We start from the raw sequence: 21389 nt of genomic DNA on the forward strand, positions 1-21389 counted from the left end.
TCCTGCACCTATTTTCTATGTTTCTAAGACCGAGCTCTGTCAAGCCCGTATGCTGGTTGGTGTGCAACGGCCACTACACGTTAATAAAATCCACACACAGGCATCTTCCACCCTTGAGGGTGTAGCTCGGGTCCTTCATTCAAAACACCTGTGAACTCATCCTTTTTTTCAGCGTGGAAGCAAGTCATCCTCGTTTCGAGGGACGGCCTATGATGGATGAACCTCTTCCAACCCTACAACCCCCCCCGAGATCTCTTGCTCATTCCCCATTTCCATCACTCCACCATTAGTGCCCGTGTCTTCGGCTGCCTGGGCCCCAAGCTCTGGAATTCCCTCCCTGAACTTTTCCACCCCTCTCTCCTACTTCAAGACATTCTTTAAAACCAACCTCCGTCACCTGTTCCATTATCTCCTTACGTGGCTCAGTGTCAGATTTTGCTTGATAACGCTCCTGTGATGCGCCTTGGGATGTATTACTATGTTAAAGGCGCTATATAAATGCAAGTTGTTGTTTTGGACTGCTGCTCGCCAAGATCCTTCGATTCACTCCACATCACCAGATGTTACTTTTCAAGCTGTCATACGAAAGAAGAAGACTTACCAAGTTTAATGCTTTGCACTCTGCCTCCAATTCGCTCAGATGCTTCTAGAATGGTAATATCTGTGAATCCATTCACTAGAAGTTGTTTTGTAGCAGATAGGCCAGCAAGCCCAGCACCGATAACTACTATTCGAGGTTGTCGCTTTCTCTGTGAGCCGCTACTGAGAGGATCATCTGCACTGTCTGAAGATATTTCACAACTTTGCATACCGCCCAAGCTCTTCTTCTAAGGAAACTAGGAAGGAGAATGATAGAGAGATTAATCACATTACAATAAGAACATAAGAACCTAAGAAACAGGAGCAGGAGTCAGCCATTCGGCCCTTCGAGCCTGCTCCACCATTCAGTAAGATCATGGATGGTCTTCGACCTCAACTCCACTTTCCTGCCCAATCCCCATATCCCTCTATTTCTTTATAGTGTCCAAAAATCAAACAATCTCAGCCTTGAATATACTCAACAACTGAGCATCCACAGGCGTCTGGAGCAGAGAATTCCAAAGATTCACAACCCTCCAAGTGAAAAAAAATGTCTCCTCATCTCAGTCATAAATGGCCGACCTTTATCTTATTTCTATAGATGTAGTCCTTACTACTAGGGGGATCAAGGGGTATGGCAAGAAAGCAGGAATGGGGTACTGAAGTTGCATGTTCAGCCTTGAACTCATTGAATGGTGGAGCAGGCTCGAAGGGCCAAATGGCCTACTCCTGCACCTATTTTCTATGTTTCTAAACTGTGTCCCCTGATCTTAGACTCTTCAGCCAAGGGAAAAAGCCTCTCAGCATCAATGACAGACATTCATAGACATTGGTGACAATATTGGTTAGACAGTGTGATGGGACGATTTTAGCTAGGTCTTCTCCCGATCTCCTGCCATAACTCGGCCAGGAACGCTGGAGAAATTGACTGTTTCTGTCATCTCTGCAGGGTTGCCCGCTGAGGTCCAGGAGACCCCCACCGAAATTCCTTCAGCCTTTCCATTTCAGGGGCTGAAATTGAATAGAGCCCAGAATGACAGGAGGAAGGTTGACTTGTCGGATTCTGTGGGAAATTATTTATGTAATCCCAATCTCACATTTTACCAGCTCCTCGTAGCCCTTTTAGTGACCGCATCATAGGGCACAAGTGTTGTTTCAAACCCTAATTTTTGATGCTGGCACTGTTTAAAATGTTTAGAGTTGCAACCACTTGTTTGAGTTACTAAGGGCTAGATTTTGCATCATGGTCTGTTGGCCGATATTTCTGGCGTAAGTGATAATATTATTTTTCGGGATTGCTGGAATATCGCCCATTTTAAACCCCGCTAGTTTCCATTTTTTAATTTGGGCATTAGCCGTAGCGATGTGAAATGGGCGTTAGCGAGTTATTCCATCGTGCAAGGTTGGCGCCCATAGCCACAGCCATTCTGCGCAAGCGGGGTTTTTTTTATGATTAACTTTTCCTGCGATTCAGGAAGTCAGGGGTCATCTGCACATGCGTAGAACAGAGAAAGAGAGAGAGAGAGAAGTGGTTGTGTTTGTGGATAGCTGGTGTGCAAAGTAGTCGAGATTTTTGTGATTAAAAGGAGATTAATATATTTTTGTGACAATGGAGCAAGCTGATGTAGAGCTGGAGGAGGTGACTGAAGTGAGTGATCTGGGTGAGGTGGGAGAGGAGATGGGTGGTAGAAGGCACGCAAAGCGTTTTTCTGAGCAGGCCAATGTTGCCCACTTTGCGGAGGTCGAAAGTCGTTGGGCCCAATTGACCCGGGGTGGTCGTGGGAAACAAGCCCCCGGGTTTACCAACGTATCTGGGCGGAGATTGTCAAAGTGGTCTTGTCAACTATACATGAGGTCCATGAGCCGAACCAGTGCCCCAAGTCTGGAATGACTTTATTAAATAAATTGTAATGATGCAATAACTCATTAATTCAAATATAGATGTGCTGGATGTAGTTAGGCTGGTAATCTTGGTGTCATGCGTTAGTTCCTAACCTCGATCTTATTAAATTTATTCTCAGACCATGCATTCAATTGCATATGAAGCATATTAGCATATAACGTTAACGATGAATAGCATGGGCGATGACTAATTGGGGATTATCTGTGTGTTCTTTGTGTTGTGTTGTGTTGTGTGTGCAATAGTAATAGTATCTATTAATATCTGTGAAATCTGTCACATCTGTAATAGTACCTAGGCAATGAACTTATGCCATGCTCTTGTCACCCTTGCAGAAGAAACTGTCGAAAAACCGGGCAGAGCAGAGGCGTACTGGGGGAGGATCAGTGGACCGCTGCCATCTGACTGACCTTGAAGACCAGGTGTTGGCCTTAGTGGGGGTCCACAATCGGTCGGCCACCCATGGTGGTGCTGAACCTGTTCTTGTGCCACGTGAGTAATGTATAAACCATTGGTGATTTAAAGTAATTTAGTGTCATTTCAGAACAACATATGATTGATGTAATGTTATGCAATTAATGATGGGATCATGACATATCACCGTAATGCAATATAGATTCTGTACTAACATGATGTTATGTAATGTCTGTCAGTGATATTTATTGCAGTACTGTTGCTCCTCCTACAAATGACTGCATAGCGTAAGCATTCTCATGACACACTGGCATCTTCTACTCTTCTCCAAACCTCATTTATGTTTTCTAGGTCACCAGGCTTCCCAGACTACCCAGGCTCCCCAGGTTCTCTCTGGAGGCGAGGAGGCAAGAGCCTGTTGCAGGTCCTCTTATCCACCGAGGACAATGAGGAGGTGGAGGAGGAGCCTGCAGCGGGGTCTTCCAATGTTCCTGCGGCCACATCCTCATCCACCGAGGAAGCAGCGGGGCCAAGCTCCTTGCAGCAGGGCACCCGGAGTGGTTCTATGCCTGTGTCGACCCCGCGGAGATTGGTTCAGCGAGGTTGGATTGCTCCAAGACAGGCAGATGTCAGCATGGACATGGTTCAACTGTCCAGGACGAGAGTCGACATAGGTCGAGAGCTCCTCCAGGCAATGGGCAGGTTAACAGGACACATTGCCACTCTGAGCGCGACAGTCTTGCAGAAGATGTCGTGCATGGAAGAGGTAATGGAGAGAATAGCCGAGTCCATGGATGCCAGTGGTCCCGGAATACGACACTGCACCCCAAGGTGCCGTACCGCCATTGCCACCAGCACATGCGAGTCAGGTGGAAGCTCTTGCTTCTGACTCGGAGGGCGTTTCTTTGGAAACGTCCTCTCCATCTTCTCCAGACCCATTTTTGACTCAGCCCCCACACAGCAGCAGCACTTGAGGTGCCCTGCTACAAGGCGGCTTGGAGTGTGTACAAGGAGGAGAGGTGGGGTTCAAATTGGCGGGAGAGGGGTAAAGGAAGGGAGGGGCATGGCCGCAAATAGGGGAGGGTGTGGAATGTATTTTGTTGTATTCTTATTATTATTCTTGTTATTAATAAATTTGTTGACTATTGGATGGTTGTTATATTTATAATTGTTTTTGAAAGTTTGTTGTTGTTATTGTTGTTGTTATACCATTATATATTATGCTGTTGTTATTGTTATTTATTGTTACAGGTATTTTAAAAATGTTCACTGTTGGGGTGGGAGTGGGGGGGTATATGGGTGTTTATTTAAAAAAAATGTTTTTAAAACTTTTCTATTCATTAAATGTTTTAATTTTAACTTAACATTATTGTGCAGTGTCTTCCAATAACAGAAACGTTAAACATATGCTAAGTTTATAAACAATGGCAAGGCAAAGATGAAATGTAATGTAACACAACTCTAATTGTAACTGTAACCAACGTAACGCAGAGCATTCATTTATGAGCTGCGGACACAACAGTCTTGCAGCTGCGTAACTACCACCAACGTAACTTTACGCAAAGCGTTCATTTGTGAACTGCTGACGCAACAGTCTTGCAGCTGCGTAACTACCAAGGGTTTTTTCCATCTGGAGCTTATGCAGGGGGGGTCATCAGCCAGCTGGCAAGGCCATATCCTTTATCCCCCAGCATCCAACTATGACCTTGTAGCTGACTCTTAAACAAGTCAGAGACAGTGCTCTCACGCAAGATGTGTGCATCATGAATGCTCCCTGGAAATTTTGCATTTACTGCCATGATTATTTGCTTGAGGTCGATAATGAGTTGCACATTCAGGGAGTGGAATCCCTTTCAGTTTCAAAACACCTCTGCATCCTGAAAAAGTGCTCATAGGGCAATGTGCGTACAGTCTATTGCTTGGGGAAGTTTACTATTCTCGAGAAACCTAAAACCCTCTCAGTCTGAGCCTCCCTGGTCATAGGGAAGTTTACAAAGTCCATCCTGCGAGCATAAAGGGCTTCAGTTACATGTCGAATACAGCAATGTGTGGCACGCTGAGAAATACCACAAATATCACCAGCTGAGGCCTGAAAGGGGCTCGATGCATAGAAGGAAAGTGCCGGAAGTAACCTTGACCTCAATGGGCAGTGCAGTCCTGATGGTGCTGTTAGGCTGCAGATCTCCCTTAATTAGCTGGCATATCTCACTGATGACCTCCTTTCGGAAGCACAGTCTCCTAAGGCACGTGTTATCGGACAAGTCCAAGTATAATCGTTTATCCCTGCATTGGGTGTAAGTTCTTCTCCTCCTCAGCAGTCTGCCACCTCTTCATTGGGCACATAATGCTCTTCAATAAACCTTCTCCCATCTCTAGTCTGCAGTATATGAGTAACCATCAATACTGGCTGAGAAATTACAGGCCCCATTACTATTACTAAATGCCCTATTTATATGTCTTCAAAATTATTAAATTGTCCTCTAAAAACACAATTAAAAAAAATCAAAATTCACCACAATATGATTAGATAGATGTCAAGAGATTTTAAAACCACCTTAAAAGCACTCACAAGTTACTTTAAAGCTCCCATGAACTTGAAGCAGCCTTTTATGAAAAATCCTCCGAATTACAAAATGGCTTCCCTACCGTTGGGTTAAGATCAGGTGAGTGCAGCTTTTCTTGAGCGTCTTTTTGGGCAAGTGATCTTTTGGGAGGTATGTGGGAGAGATGCTTGTGATAATCTTGGCGCTATTTAGGTGTTAGATTCCATTATATACAGTCTTCTGGGCGGTGCACGAGTGATGACGTCAGATTTTTTTTTTTTTAAATATGGGCGGGCGGTTGAGCTAATTCCCCGCGTTAACTCTATGGCGAAAGATATGCCGGTGATAAATGGGCGATAATTGGGAGTTAGTTTACATTTTTACTCAAATATGGGCGTTAAACTTAATCTCAGCGGTTAACTGGGCGGTAAATGGGCGATCCCGATGGAAAGTCTGGCCCTTAGGGTGTTAAGTCACGGAATGTTCATCAGGGGCTCAGAGGTCTTGCTGGTTGCAGAATAGTGCAGTTAGGACTTTGGTCTCTCTCCCCCTGGGAGACCAATATCCGCATGCCAGGTGCCTGTATTTACGTTGCTAAGACCCTATCTTAATGGCAGGTTCATAGAGTAATAGACTTCTGCTCCTATTTCTTATGTTCTTAGACCCACATTGTTGACACTGGATCTTCCACAACCTAAACTGCAGAAGCTGCAAAAGAGAAGCCACAAGTATCTGAGGGAAAACCTTTTTGCGCTGCAAGTGGTTAGGATCTGGAATGCACTGCCTGAAACCTGGGGGTGGAGGCAGACTCCAATCGTGGCTTTCAAAAAGGAATTGGCAGGGGAAAGGGCGGGGGAGTGGGACGAGCTGAAGTGCTCTTGCAGAGAGCCGGCATGAGCTAGATGGGCTGAATGGCCTCCTTCTGTGCTGTAACCGTTCTATGATTCTATGGTGTGGGGACTGGATATTTCACACTGGTGAAGCTGTAGGATTGAAGTTGAGGCATCTTACTGGGGCATTACAAAATAAACTTTATTTTGAAACTAGTTGTGCTATACAACAATAACAACTTGTATTTATATAGCACCTTTAACTTAGTAAAACGTCCCAAGGCACTTCACAGGAGTATTATAAGGCAAAACACATATTTGACACCGAGCCACAGGAGGAGAAATTAGGGCAGATGACCAAAAGCTTGGTCAAAGAGGTAGGTTTTAAGGAGCGTGCTAAAGGAGGAAAGAGAGGTAGAGAGGCGGAGAGGTTTGGGGGTGGAGTTTCAGAGCTTAGGGCCCAGGCAGCTGAAGGCACAGGCAGCTGAAGGCACGGCCATCAGTGGATGAGCGATTATAATCAGGGATACTCAAGAGGGCAGAATTAGAGGAGCGCAGACATCTCGGGGGGTTGTGGGGCTGGAGGAGATTACAGAGGTAGGGAGGGGCGAGGCCATGAAGGGATTTGTAAAAAAGGATGAGAATTTTGAAATCGAGGCGTTGCTTAACCGGGAGCCAGTGTAGGTCAGCGAGCACAGGGGTGAAGAGTGAGCGGGACTTGGTGCAACTTAGGACATATACGCTGACACAGTGTGCCTGAAGTAGATAAATATTTCCCTTGCTGGTATGCAAAAGAGGAGCACTGATACTTGTATGTGATGCAGTGTCAACTGCGGCTTAGTTGGTAGCAATCTCAGAAGGTTGTGGCTTCAAGCTCCGCTCCTGAGCACAAAATCTAGGCTGACATTCCAGTGCAGTACTGAGAGACTGTTGCGCTGTTGGAGGTGCCATCTTTCAGATGAGACGATAAACCGAGGCCCCATCTACCCTCACCAATGGATGTAAAAGATCCCATGGCATTATTTGAAGAATAGCAGGGGAGTTATCCCCGGTGTCCTGGCCAATATTTATCCACGAACAACATCAGTAAAACTGATTATCTGATCAGGAAATTGCAGCCATCATCTTTCAAGTTGATTTCAGTTTCTTTTTCTCATTATATCAATTTGGCTTCCTACATCCATTCTCTGTAATGGAACTGGAGATGAAAAGAAAGAAAGACTTGCATTTATATCGCGCCTTTCATGACCTCGAGGCTTCCCAAAGCGCTTCACAGACAATGAAGCACTTTTGATGTGTAGTGACTGTGTTAATGTAGGAAACACGACAGCCAATTTACACACAGTAGTGAGATAATGACTGCCCCCCCCCCCCCCACCCCCGCCAATTTTTCACCAGATCTGGGCAAGGGCTGAAAACTGCTCGGATTTGCGATCTGCCACGTCCATCCCTTGCTGAGATTCTCGCATTGGCAGACAATACAAATCATCCCACGTGGCTCATTAATGGAGGAGCCCCAGAATTTCTATTCACTGCCATGAGGGGTTGCAGGGGCCAAAGAGGCGACCCGACATTTCTTTGGGCAGCGTGGAGGCTGTGTGCACTGCTGCACTACTGCCCCCAATATGGGGTGACTCCCAGCAGACACCGGAGACGCTCTCAATGGAGCACCATCTACAAGATGCACTGCAGCAGGTCTGCAAGGCTTCATTGCCAGCACCTCCCAAACCCACCACCTCCAGCACCTGGAAGGACAAGGACAGCAGGTGCATGGCAACACCACCAACTCCACGTTCCCCTCCAAGTCAGACACCATTCTGACTTGGACTTGTATCACCGTTCCTTCATTGTTGCTGGGTCAAAACACTGGGATTGCCTACCGAGCAGCATTGTGGGAGTACCTTTATCGAATCGTAGAATGTGATATAGCACAGGAGACCATTCAGCTAATTGTGTCTGTGCCAGATCTTTGGATGAGTTATCCAATTAGTCCTACTTCCCTGTTCTTTCCCCATAGCCCTGCAAGTTTTTCTGATTCAAGTATTTATCAAATTCCCTTTTTGAAGGTTGCTAATGAATATGCCTCCACAACCCTTTGAGACTGCGCTTTGAAATCATAATAACTTGTAACAAAAAATGCTTCCTCATGTCACCTCTGGTTATCTTGTCAATTACCTTCTGCATCCTCTGATTGCCGACCCTGCAGTTTCTCCTTATTTACTCCATAGAAACATAGAAAATAGGTGCAGGAGTAGGCCATTCGGCCCTTCGAGCCTGCACCGCCATTCATGGCTGAACATGCAACTTCAGTACCCCATTCCTGCTTTTGCGCCATACTCCTTCATCCCCCTAATAGTAAGGACTACATCTAACTCCTTTTTGAATATATTTAGTGAATTGGCCTCAACAACTTTCTGTGGTAGAGAATTCCACAGGTTCACCACTCTCTGGGTGATGAAGTTTCTCCTCATCTCGGTCCTAAATGGCTTACCCCTTATCCTTAGACTGTGACCCCTGGTTCGGGACTTCCCCAACATTGGGAACATTCTTCCTGCATCTAACCTGTCTAAACCCGTCAGAATTTTAAACGTTTCTATGAGATCCCCTCTCATTCTTCTGAACTCCAGTGAATGCAAGCCCAGTTGCTCCAGTCTTTTTTGATATGTTAGTCCCGCCATCCCGGGAATCAGTCTGGTGAACCTTCGCTGCACTCCCTCAATAGCAAGAATGTCCTTCCTCAAGTTAGGAGACCAAAACTGTACACAATACTCCAGGTGTGGCCTCACCAAGGCCCTGTACAACTGTAGTAACACCTCCCTGCCCCTGTACTCAAATCCCCTCGCTATGAAGGCCAACATGCCATTTGCTTTCTTAACCGCCTGCTGTACCTGCATGCCAACCTTCAATGACTGATGTACCATGACACCCAGGTCTCGTTGCACCTCCCCTTTTCCTAATCCGTCACCATTCAGATAATAGTCTGTCTCTCTGTTTTTACCACCAAAGTGGATAACCTCACATTTATCCACATTATACTTCATCTGCCATGCATTTGCCCACTCACCTAACCTATCAATCCGTTCATGATTTTGAACACCGCTTCGCATAACTGAAGTCCCTCATACCTGGTAATACTCGAATAAATCTCTTCTGCATCCTCTCTAAGGCCTTGACATCCTTCCCAAGATGTGCTGCCCAGAATTGGACATAATACTCCAGTTGCGGCCTAACCAGTGACTTATAAAGTTCTAGCATAACATCCTAGCTTTTATACTCTCTGCCTCTATTTATAAAATGTACGTTTTTTTAAACAGATTTAACTTGTCCTGGCCACCAAAGATTTGGGTAGATACACCCCCGATCCCTCCGTCCTACAACCTTTTAAAATTGTAACATTTTGCTTACATTTCCCCTCCTCATTCTTCCTACCAGAATGAATCACTTCACACTTCTTCGCGTTTAAATTTCATCCATCATGTGTTTGCCCATTTCACCAGTCTGTCTATGTCCTCCTGAAGTCTATTACTATCCTCCTCATTATTTATTACATTTCCAGTTTCTGTATAATCTGCAAATTCTGAAAGTATGCCCTGTATACCCAAGTCCAGCTCATTAATAAAAATCAAAAGCAGCAGTGGTCCTAATATCGACCTCTGGGGAACACCACTGTATTCATCTCTACAGAATGAAAAACAACCACTACTCTGCTTTCTGTCCCTTAGCCAATTTAGTACCTATGCTGTCATTGTCCCTTTAATCCAATGGGCTTCAAATTTTCTAACAAATCTATTCGGTGGTCTTCTTCAAAATCCATTTGAAAGTCCATATCATCATCGTCATAGGCAGTCCCTCGGAATCGAGGAAGACTGGCTTCCACTCTTAACATGAGTCCTTAGGTGGCTGTACAGTCCAATACGAGAACCACAGTCTCTGTCACAGGTGGGACAGATAGTTGTTGAGGGTAACGGAGGGTGGGACAGGTTTGCAGCATGCTCTTTCCGCTGCCTGCTCTTGATTTCTGCATGCTCTCAACGACGAGACTTGAGGTGCTCAGCGCCCTCCCGATGCACTTCCTCCTCTTAGGGCAGTCTTTGGCCAGGGACTCCCATGTATCAGTATGAAAGTCCATATACACAACATCAAACGCACTACCTTCATCAAACCTCCCCATTACTTCATCAAAGAACTCAATCAAGTTCATCAAAACACGATTTGCCATTACCAAATCCATGCTGACTTTCATGTATTAACCCATACTTCTCCAAGTGCCAATTAACTTTGTCCCGGATTATTGTCGCTAAAAGTTCCCCCACAGCCCATTTCTGCACGGACTGCAGTGGATCAAGAAGACCCAACAGCAACCTTCTCAAGAGCAACTAGGAATGGGTAATAAATACCGGCCTTGCCAGCGAAGCCCACGTCCAGAGAATGAAGATATAAAAAAACAGCAGAAAATCCAAGTCTAGTATGTCGACACAGAACAGTAACTCACACTTACTGTACCAGGACAAGCAAATGGATGTCTTAGCTAGAACTAGAAAATATTACAGTAGCCTGGAAATCTCTGTGTGCAATAAGAGCGTACAAAAGCTTTAGTGTCCATATGACATGACTTTTCTATTTTAAAACCGACAGTAACCTATCTATTTTAAATGGGTTAATGTCTCCACTGAAATATTAAAATCATAGCATACAAGCATGTATGCTCTTAATATCTAGTCACTGGGTCTTAAAATCAACATTCCCACTGAATACACTGAGAGGACCATTACCAATTGCTCATAGAAAGAAAGGGTTTTCCAGGGCCTGTGTCTGTTTACACAATGCGTACGCAGCCGTAGGTGCCCCACAAGTTCCGGGTCTCCGCATGCGCTGCACTTGCGTGAAAACCCAGAACTTGGGATCTGTTAAGTTTCAGCTTGATGGATCATCCACATCCCTGTGAGATGGGCACCCACTGGTGGGGAGAGTTGGGCTATTTGCCCAGCGACTGGCCAGCGAATGCCCACAAAACTCTTACGCCGGCTAAAAGCAGGTGTAGGGCCTTCTTTTACCAGCGTAAAACTTCAAATTTAGTTATAGGTTATTTTTAGCCCCTTTAAAACATTTAAATTTATTTTTCAAAAAATGTAAATTTTGTTTTAATCATTTAATTTTATTGTATGTGCATTAATTTTGACCATGTAATGATTTATTTTTAATTATGTTGTGTGAAATTTTTTGGTTTTTTTAGTTGCGCTTATGGGGATTCCGTATGTAAATGCAATTCCCCCATAAGCATAATGGGGAGCCCCATTCTAACAGGCTGGGCTGGCCCATGTGATTCCAGGGGCACTTGCGAATCGCCTGTGTCCCTGGGCCTTTACGCATGCGTACGCGTAGAAGCCCGGGAGCACGAGTCTACGAACCTCCAGAGGCAGCAGGTAAGTTTGTAGTTTTCCTGCGGTTCGGAGGCATTCACCCGTGGGAAGCCTCCGACCGCAACTTCAGACCTAAAGACTTGAATTTATATAGCACCTTTCACAACCTCGGGACATCCCAAAGTGTTTTACGGCCAATGACGTGCTTTTCAAGTGCAGTTGCTGGAGCGGGACTGACTGCCATGTACCTAGCAAGTGGACAGGATACCGATCTCACAGGAGAGCGAAAGGTTTTAGGAAATCCTTGGTGATCATGGTCCCAGCACTGAAGCACTCGACGGTTGGAAACGATCAAGGCTTATGTTGGGAGTGGTGGTCTGTTTTCTTTAAACAATACAATCACACAACTTCTGACTCAGAGGGGAGGGAGGATGCTCCCAACTGAGTCACGTGTGACACAGCTAATTATGTACAAAATAGTATCATCGTCATCATAGGCAGTCCCTCGAAATCGAGGAAGACTTGCTTCCACTCTTAGCATGAGTTCTTAGGTGGCTGAACAGTCCAATAAAAGAACCACAGTCCCTGTCACAGGTGGGACAGATAATCGTTGAGGGAAAGGATGGGCAGGGAGTCTGGTTTGCCGCATGCTCCTTCTGCTGCCTGCACTTGATTTCTGCATGCTCTCGGCGACGATACTCGAGGAGCTAAGCGCCCTCCCGGATGCACTTCCTCCACTCTATGGCCAGGGACTCCCAGGTGTCAGTGGGGATGTCGCACTTTATTAGGGAGGCTTTGAGGATGTCCTTGTAATGCTTCCTCTGCCCGCCTTTGGCTCGTTTGCCGTGGACGAGTTCAGAGTACAGCGCTTGCTTTGGGAGTCTCGTGTCCGGCATGCGGACTATGTGGACTGCCCAGCGGAGCTGATCAAGTGTGGTCAGTGCTTCAATGCTGGGGATGTTTGTGTGTCTGTCCTCCCAGGGGATTTGTAGGATCTTGCGGAGACATCGCTGGTGCTATTTTTCCAGCAACTTGAGGTGTCTACTGTACATGGTCCACGTCTCTGAGCCATACAGGAGGGTGGGTATTACAAAGTTTATGACTGACTGACTCAAAGGAATGCTGTCAGGTAGGAAGAAGTGAGATGCCACAAGGGTTTGTTATATCACATCACTTTTCAAGGGTTGTTGGTTGACATTTGCAGTATAACTATAAAGTGGATCGGATAGCAGTTTCACAGCAGGGCCAGGAGTTTAGGACGTTTTTGGTGATCAGACCACGATGCTGCGAGCACTGAAGCACTCAATGGTTGAAAACGATCAAGGCTTGATTTGGGAGTGTGTAGAGTGCTGTTTCACCAAACACTCGTCACACAACTCCACTGTGTCTGAAGATGCGGTGTACGTGTAATCACGTGACCCGAGACAGCTGATCGAAGGAGCTCCTGTCAGTTACAGAGCTGTCAAGTGCTTGGTCCCTCGGCCCAGACTCGCTCACTCAGCGTTTAAAACGCAACCTTTTATTGTTTTTTGATGTTGTTCCTCTTAAAAAAACAACAAACAAACACGCAATTCAACGTCTGGCCCTGAAACTGCATTGTGGGACAGAAAAGCCTGGCGATTCTTCCATTTTAAGGGAAGCGCTGATCAAAATGTAAAGTAAAAGGGAATAAGGATTTCGCGAATAAGGACCGCAGCGAGAAATAAAAGGGAATTTCCAGTCGGACCCACTACCGTTGTGTGTGTGTGTGCGTTAGTATCCCGTGGCGTCGATTCACAACCAAATATTGTTTCTTATCTATAAAAATAAAAGCATCAAGCCCATTTATCACATTTCCCTCGCGGTGACATTCCTGCAAATATGAAATAATGGGCCGGGCACGGTTGGATTTAAGCAGTGTGGTCCACAGCTGGAGAAGCAGGGGGAAGAGAAGTGCGGGCATGCCCTTTGTGATGGGAGAATGAGTACAGGGTACAGGTAAAGTGACACCGTGCAATTGCGATCTGCACCAATGCAAGTCTTTCGTTCTCCGGGCTGTGGAAAAGTTGCTCTAAAAGCCACCTCTCCACAGCCCAGTGAAAGTGGCGAAAGGTTAATTTGCCTGGTTCAGTATCCAGATCCAACACGTAACGCTCATCGCCAGCCACACGATCGCATCATTCTCCACACTTACAGGCTTGCCACAGGCAATTTCATCGTTAAACTCGTCGTGAAATGGACAGTCTGAAGTTAGATGAAGAAGGGACGGGAGGGAGGCTGGTGTGAACCGCTAACAACTTGCATTTATATAGCGCCTGTTAACGGCCCATGGCGCTTCACAGGGGAGGCTTACAAAACAACATTTGACACCGAGCCACATTAGGAGATATCAGGACAGGTGACCAGAAGCCTGGGCAAAGAGGTAGGTTGTCAGGAGCGTCTTCAAGGAGGAAAGATAGTCGGGAGGGAATAAACAGTGCATGGACTAGCCGAGCCGAATGGTGTGTGCCTGTGCTGTGCATTCTATGTCAAGAGGCCGGCGAAGACATTGCGAACTTCAGCCCAAATACTGAAATTAGAGTCTCTCTCTCTCTCTCTCTCTTTAAAACCAAACTTGTTCTCCCCACCATTAAAAAAACAGGTGCACAAACCATAACACCGAAAATGAACATATGTGTTTACAGTAGTTCCGTTACTTCATAGTGGAAAAGCAGCTGACGACTGAACGCTCCGAAAAGGCAAGATAAAACAAACTTTAAATAGTGCAGCCGATCTGAGAAGCTCGGTGTGTGTGTGTGTGTGCGCGGAAAAAAGGGGGCATTTTGTTTGCATGTAACAGTTCTGTTCCCAAACAGGATATCAAGTAGACCCAGTGGAGGACGGGGTTTTGTTTTTAAAAAGTGCGGATAAAGAGCTGTTAAAACTGAGCTAAAAGGTATGCAGGGGGCATCGGTGAACCTAATCGCCGATTTGTGGCTCGTTACATTTTTATTTAGAGAGAGAGAATTCCCTGATTTCCTCCTTAAGATCCGTGTAGTGCAGCTCCCAATGTGAAAGGACAGTCTCTGGCAATTGAGCAGTCTGTTGCCACGTACTAAAGGTGGACAAAGCATTACTCTGTATCTGTGTGGAACAAAAGCACTTGGATTCTCTGGAGACAGCGCAGCCCCTTTGTAAAAGGCAGAAGAAACACTGCAATAATTATTAAAACAATAGTCCAGGAAGAGATCGGTGTAACCGACATGGCAATAGAGACCATCTCAAGAGGCAATTTTCATACGTCTCTGAACCCCGCATTTAATGAATCATCAGGCTGCTAAATGATATTTTTTCCCCCTGACAAAGGAAGTATTTATTTATATTGTGCCGAGCCTCCATTGCAACAGGAGGAATTTTAAAAAAAAGCAAAAAGATCAAAAGGGTTTCTACCTCGCCCCGATCGTCCTTCCGCAACACACAATCGCCAGCTGAGCCCCCCTTCTGTCTGCGGCCGTGCGTCTCCGCTTGCCCAGCGTTCCGCTCCGCTCGCCCCCTCCGTCTGTTTTGCCGACGATCCGGAGAAACCCAGAAGTAACCAGTCAGCCAGCGAATCCCTGCCGAGCCCGGGCGCAGGCGCAGCTCGCCAGAGCCACTGTGTTAATTTCACCCAGCGCCGAAGCTCCGCCCACCTTGGGGGGGGGGGGTTGCTGGATCTAACAACAACAACAACAACAACAACTTGCATTTCACCATCATCATAGGCAGTCCCTCGGAATCGAGGAAGACTTGCTTCCACTCCTGAAGTGAGTCCTCAGGTGGCTGAACAGTCCAATACGAGAGCCACAGTCCCTGTCACAGGTGGGACAGATAGTCGTTGAGGGAAGGGGTGGGTGGGACTGCTTTGCCGCATGCGCTTTCCGCTGCCTGCGCTTGATTTAATCAGGTGGGGAATCACAGTCTCTGTCACAGTCGGGACAGACAGTGGTTGGAGGAAAGGGCGGCTGGGGGAGCCTGGTTCGCCACACGCTCCTTCCGCTGCCTGCGCTTGGTTTCTGGCGTGCGCTTGGCGACGAGACTCGAGGTGCTCAGCACCCTCCCGGATGCTCTTCCTCCACTGAGGGCGGTCTTGGGCAAGGGATTCCCAGGTGTCGGTGGGGATGTTGCACTTTATTAAGGAGGCTTTGAGGGTGTCCTTGAAATGTTTCTTCTGCTCACCTGGGGTTCACTTACCGTGTAAGAGTTCCAAGTAGAGCGTTTGCTTTGGGAGTCTCGTGTCAGGCATGCGGACGATTTGGCCCGCCCAGCAGAGCTGGTCGAGTGTGGTCAGTGCTTCGATGCTGGGGATGTTGGACTGATTGAGAACATGGATGTTGGTGCGCCTATCCTCCCAGTGGATTTGCAGGATCTTGCGGACGCAACACTGGTGGTATTTCTCCAGTGCTTTGAGGTGTCTACTATATATGGCCCATGTCTCTGAGCCATACAGGAGGGCGGGTATCACGACTGCCCTGTAGACCATAAGGTTGGTGCCAGATTTGAGGTCCTGGTCTTCAAACACTCTCTTCCTCAGGAAACGGAAGGCTGTGCTGGCACACTGGAGGCAGTGTTGGACCTCGTTGTTGATGTCTGCCCTTGCAGACATTAACAACGAGGCTCCTGAGGTATGGAAAATGGCCACGTTGTCCAAGGCCTGAACATGGATTTTGATGACCGGGGGGCAATGCTGTGTAGTGGGGTCAGATTGGTGGAGGATCTTTGTCTTATGGATGTTTAGTGTAAGGCCCATGCTTTCGTATGTCTCGGTGAAGATGTTGACGATGACTTGGAGTTCAGCCTCTGAATGTGCGCAGGCGCAAGCGTCGTCCGTGTACTGTAGTTCGATGGCAGAGGATGGGACGAACCTGGATCTAGCCTGGAGGCAATGAAGGTTGACCAGGTTTCCATTGATTCTATAGTTTAATTCTACTCCTGCGGGGAGCTTGTTGAGAGTGAGATGGAGCATTGCAGCAAGGAAGATCGAGAAGAGCATTGTCACGATGACGCAGCACTACTTGACACTGGTCCGGACATGGATTTGTAGGGGAGGACGAAAACCCCCTCATTTTACCCAGAAGGAAAAGAGCTGTGGGATCTGTCTGTGCTGCAATGTGAATTGAAACCGAGATGGTTTGACCTTGGCAGAGCAGTGATTGAACGGGGGAGGACACCGGAGGGCAAATGGTGGGACAGAGTCAGCCCGAAGCATGGGGCTTTCAAGCCAATGGGAGAGCACTTGCTCGAAAACTGTGGGACTGACTCATCGCCATTATCGGGCTATTGTCTTCCCCATGTTTACACTATGGAGGGAAATTATGTAGACCTTCAGAAAACTAGGGAACCCAAAACAAACCAAGGGCCTACACAATGGCTACAGGAGGCCAACGCAAGCAACACCTACTCAAACCTTGAGTAGGTTAACATCAGTGGAAAAAACCCGCACTAATCTAAAACAGGTAGCACCAGCCCGAGGGGCAATTGATGGGGGGGAGGAATTCTTCCTGGAGGTTGCGACCAGTGGCGACAGCTTAAGTGCAGTGTTGCTCCAGGAGCGAAACGGTCAGCTGAGACCAGTGGTGTACTCCTCCAGGGTCCTCACGGAGGTAGAAAAGAGATACTCCAATTGTGAGTGGCACTTGCTTGCCACCCACTGGGCAGTAAAGAGAGCTCAGACCTTTACCGGAGTATCCCCCATTACACGCCTCACCCATCATACCCCGACGCAGATGTTGTTGGATGGGAAGATTAAGGACGGGACAGTGAGCAGTGCTAGAATCACTCGCTGGACCCTCCTCCTCTCCAAAATGACTTTAAAAGTCAAGGGCCTCTGCGAGCCCAGGCTCGCAGCAAATTTAATCTATCCAGGGCAGCCGCATAGATGCTCTGTGGAGGGGGTATGGGACATCAACTTTGGATTTCGGGCAGGGATACGTCCCACAGGCTGCGAGATCTACGTTGATGGCTCCAGTTCAGTGTCTGTGGGTACAAGACTCACGGGCTGCGGAATTTGGGATCCCATGGCAGGGATTGCCTTGGCTCTTAAACTCCCATGCACCCTGAGCGCCCAGCAGGCGGAACTCTCGGCGGTGATGTATGTGGTCACACACCCCGAGGAATTCTCTACCCCATACACAATTTGCTCGGACAGCATGTTCACTTGCAATTCGTGTACAGAGTATCTGCCGATTTGGTCACGCCGGGGATACACCTCTGCGGATGGGAAGCCCCTTGTGACCAAACCCCTGCTAGAAAGGATCGTGGCTGCAGTGGGAGAAACCGGGGATGTATATATCCATAAGGTAAAGGCCCACTCCAAAACTGAGCCATGGGGGGAAGGTAACCAGCAGGCAGACCTGCTGGCAAGGGAAGGTGCTCGTACAGGTTGCCCATGGGACTCATACGATGCAGGCAGGATATCAGCAGCAAGAAGCAAGCCAGGGACACAAGGGAGCGTAGGGGCGGCTGCGGCCCCGGACCTTAAAGTAGTCCAGATGCAGGATCCGGTCCTGAAGGCTGCCTTGGCTGCTATCAAAAAGGGGGAAATGGCTGAGGGCCCATACAGTGCTGCAGATATTGCTGTGCGGGAAGGCATGTTGTTTAAAGGGGACAAATGGGTAGTACCGCCACAACACCGGAGGGAATTCCTTCAGCTGGCCCATGAGGGTCCAGGTGCGGGACACCACGGACCGGAATTTACATGGCAACGGGTAGAAAAGGCAGGGTGGTGGCCAGACCTCCGGGAAGACATCCGCGACTTCTGCGCAGGCTGTCTGGTTTGTGCTGCAAACAACCCAGACCCTCAGAAAAGGGAGGTGTCTATGGGACACGTCAGGCAGGTAGAGGGACCATGGCAGTCGATCCAGATCGACTACATAGGGCCCCTACCGGCCGGCCAGGGAGGTTATAAATACTGCCTCGTCCTGGTGAATGTGTTTTCAAAGTGGGTGGAGCCTTCCCTTGCCGAACAGCTATCGCGGTGGGGATTGCAAAAATCCTGGTTAGGGAGGTGTTCTCTCGGTGGGGTCTACCTCAAATCGTGGAGTCCGACCGGGGAAGCCACTTCACCGGCCAGGTGATGCAGGCCACCCTAAAGGTGCTGGGGATAAGAGCCAAGTGGCATGTCGCCTACAACCCTCAGTCCTCAGGCCCCGTAGAACGCCTGAACCGGACCCTAAAGGAAAGGCTGGGCAAGGAGATGGGAGACTCACCGAACAAGTGGGTGGAGGTCTTACCGTTGGTCCTCATGGGAATCCGGGCCAGTCAGTCAAAGAGCACAGGGTACTCACCCCATGAGCTGATGACGGGCCGGATCATGAGAACCCCAGTGCATGTGTTGGTGCCGGTTCTCACCGAAGGGCAGCTTCGAGAGGTGAACCGGGACCGCTTCGTCAGGAATCTGTTTGAAGAGCTTCAACAGATTCACTGGCAGGCGGCCAACAACATGGGTAAACAGCACCGTGCCAATCGGCTGCTACTGGAACCCCGCAGTCACCATGATTGGGAGGTGGGCGGCCAGGTGATGGTGAGAAGCTTCGCCCGGGTCGGGGTATTTGAACCACTGTATATGGGACCATACAGCATAGTCGACAAGGCTAGCCCTATGGTCTATGCGGTTCGATTGCCTCGCCGGGTGAAGTGGTATCACATTAATCAGTGTAAATTGTTTGACCCCAAAAGAGGTAAAAAACAGAAGGGACGAGCAAGGGAAGGGAATCAGGCACTGGGGGAAGAACAGGCCCCGGTGGATTTGGAGGCTCAGGAGGAGGCAGCGGACCCCGAAGCTCTACAGCCAGGGCTGGTTCACTGCTCCTGTAAGGCTATCCCACCACTGGGTAGAGGTTCCCAGCCCACTAACAGAAGTAGGGAGAAAGGCTCTACCATTAGCAAGGTTCAAGGGGAAGCTGAACCTCCCATGGTGGATCAGCTGGGGCTAGCCCAAGAGGTGGAGGAGATAGCATTGCAGCCCATAACGTGGAACTCTGCACCGACAGTAAGGAGGAGTAACAGAGTGCCACAGACCAGGGCACCGTGGTGCCCTGTTTACTTAGCTCCCCGCCCCAGATCGAGAAGGTGAAAGACAACAGGGAGGGTGCTCTGTTGCGCTAGCAAGGGTCTCCCACCGATTATCCGGGACTCGAGAGGGCCTTGGAGGGCAGCACAAGACTCATTAAGGGGGACTATACGAGCCCCTCAGCAGAGGGCATCCTGGTCCCCAGGGTACGGTCAGCCGAGTGGTCGACAACGCCTGTACAGTGTCAGGATGTAGCCTGGCCACCCGGGGATGGGTGGCGGTGTATATATTTTCCCTTCCTGTTTTGTTACTTTGTGTTGTGTGCATATGTGTTTAGGTAAGGCAGTGACGGTTGGTACAGCATTTTCGTGTTTGGAACATGTTACGCGGGCCGAGCCTGGAGAGGTCTCTCAAGGCAAGGCCATGTTCTTCTTGCCTTTCAGATGTCAACACCTCCCTACTGGATGTTAGTGATGCTGGTATCGCTAAGGATCTACACCGGGCACCGAGAGGACACCGAGGACTCCCTGGTTTTCGGATGCTCCGGGGGAAGAGCGCCGACAGTGACCACAGGAGAAGGGACTCCGGCGGCGGATGGCCGGGTCACCTGCTCCCACGAGGGGAGATGGCCTGGGTGGTTGGGATCGAACTCCACCAAGTACTCCAACCATAAGGACTTTACCTATGGAGAGGCCTCCATCCCCTGCCCGGAGATCACTGTGGCCACTTCCAGAGTGAGAGTGAAGAAGGCAGGAAGGTATGCCTAACTTGCCAAGGGGACATACCTCTGGGACGGTGGTGGTGGCTCAGAAAGCTCAAGAGGGACGTGGGAGACCGACACTCGGACTGGGAACGTCTGGATAATGATCCTACCGAACCATCATGAGGTCATCTGGCGGGGTCACGGTGTGCTGGGAGAAATGGTGGTCGTACGACCAAGGAATTTATTTGTGTATGTGGGGATCCACTCGCGTGTGTTCAAAGGGGGTCTCCATTGCTTTCTATAGGTGGTGGCAGGATGTCGGGGATGGGGTGTATGGGATCGCAGCGGGGAGGCGGGGAGGCGTGTGTGACCCCCAATCCCCGGGTACCAGTAAACGCCACCGAACTTGTAGTTCGGGAAAGAAAATCCCCACCCACGGCCAAGCCCACCATCACACACGGGTGCCCGACAACAACCAGGGGGCCGGGAAATGGTTTCGTGTTGGTCCCTACCGAGAAACTACTTTATCAGGGGGTACACTACGCAGTGTCATCAGTGGTGCTAAATCTGACAGAAGTCCGCCTACCTACATGGTGTCCCCCGGAAACCAAGCTGTTATACCAGGCTCTGCTGCGGGGGATGTTCCAGAAGTTCTATGAACTGGACTTCGGGAATGTCAAAGTGACAGACTTGTATAAACAGTGGGATAGGGCCGAACCGGGCAGGCAGAGGCGTGGCACTTTAAATGACATTTTTACGGGGTTTAACACCGGGGCGTCTGCCATAAACAGTTTGGATAACATGCAGCTGGCCCTCCAGTTAAATGGGTTAAAGAATCAGCTGCGCAAAGTCCTGGGAGACGAGAATACCGTAGTGGGATCCTCGCTCCACGAAGAAGTGGCAATGACAGTTCACTTAAAGGAGATTAGCTCTCAATTGGAGGCACAGGCCAGGGCTGTAAACGCCTTGATTCGGGAGGATAGAAACGCCTCCGATCAAGCCGCCCAAAATGAGGTGTGTGTGCTCTGTGGGGCCTGGTTGCTGGGAGAGGGACG

At 48.5% G+C, this 21389-nt stretch overlaps 1 protein-coding gene across 1 annotated transcript in view; it reads right to left on the reverse strand.

The window, feature by feature from the left end:
* The window catches only part of smox (spermine oxidase), a 47798-nt gene extending 32666 nt beyond the window's left edge, over positions 1–15132 (reverse strand). The window contains exons 1-2 of the mRNA XM_070866822.1: positions 15035–15132; positions 602–836 (exon numbers count right to left, since the gene is read on the reverse strand). Of these exons, the coding sequence (XP_070722923.1) occupies positions 602–809 (208 nt within the window). The 5' untranslated portion in view covers positions 810–836; positions 15035–15132. The remainder of the gene's footprint in view (positions 1–601; positions 837–15034) is intronic.
* Between the last annotated feature and the right edge of the window lie 6257 nt (positions 15133–21389).

This window comes from Pristiophorus japonicus, chromosome 2 (genome assembly GCF_044704955.1).
Source record: "Pristiophorus japonicus isolate sPriJap1 chromosome 2, sPriJap1.hap1, whole genome shotgun sequence".
NCBI lineage: Eukaryota > Metazoa > Chordata > Chondrichthyes > Pristiophoridae > Pristiophorus > Pristiophorus japonicus.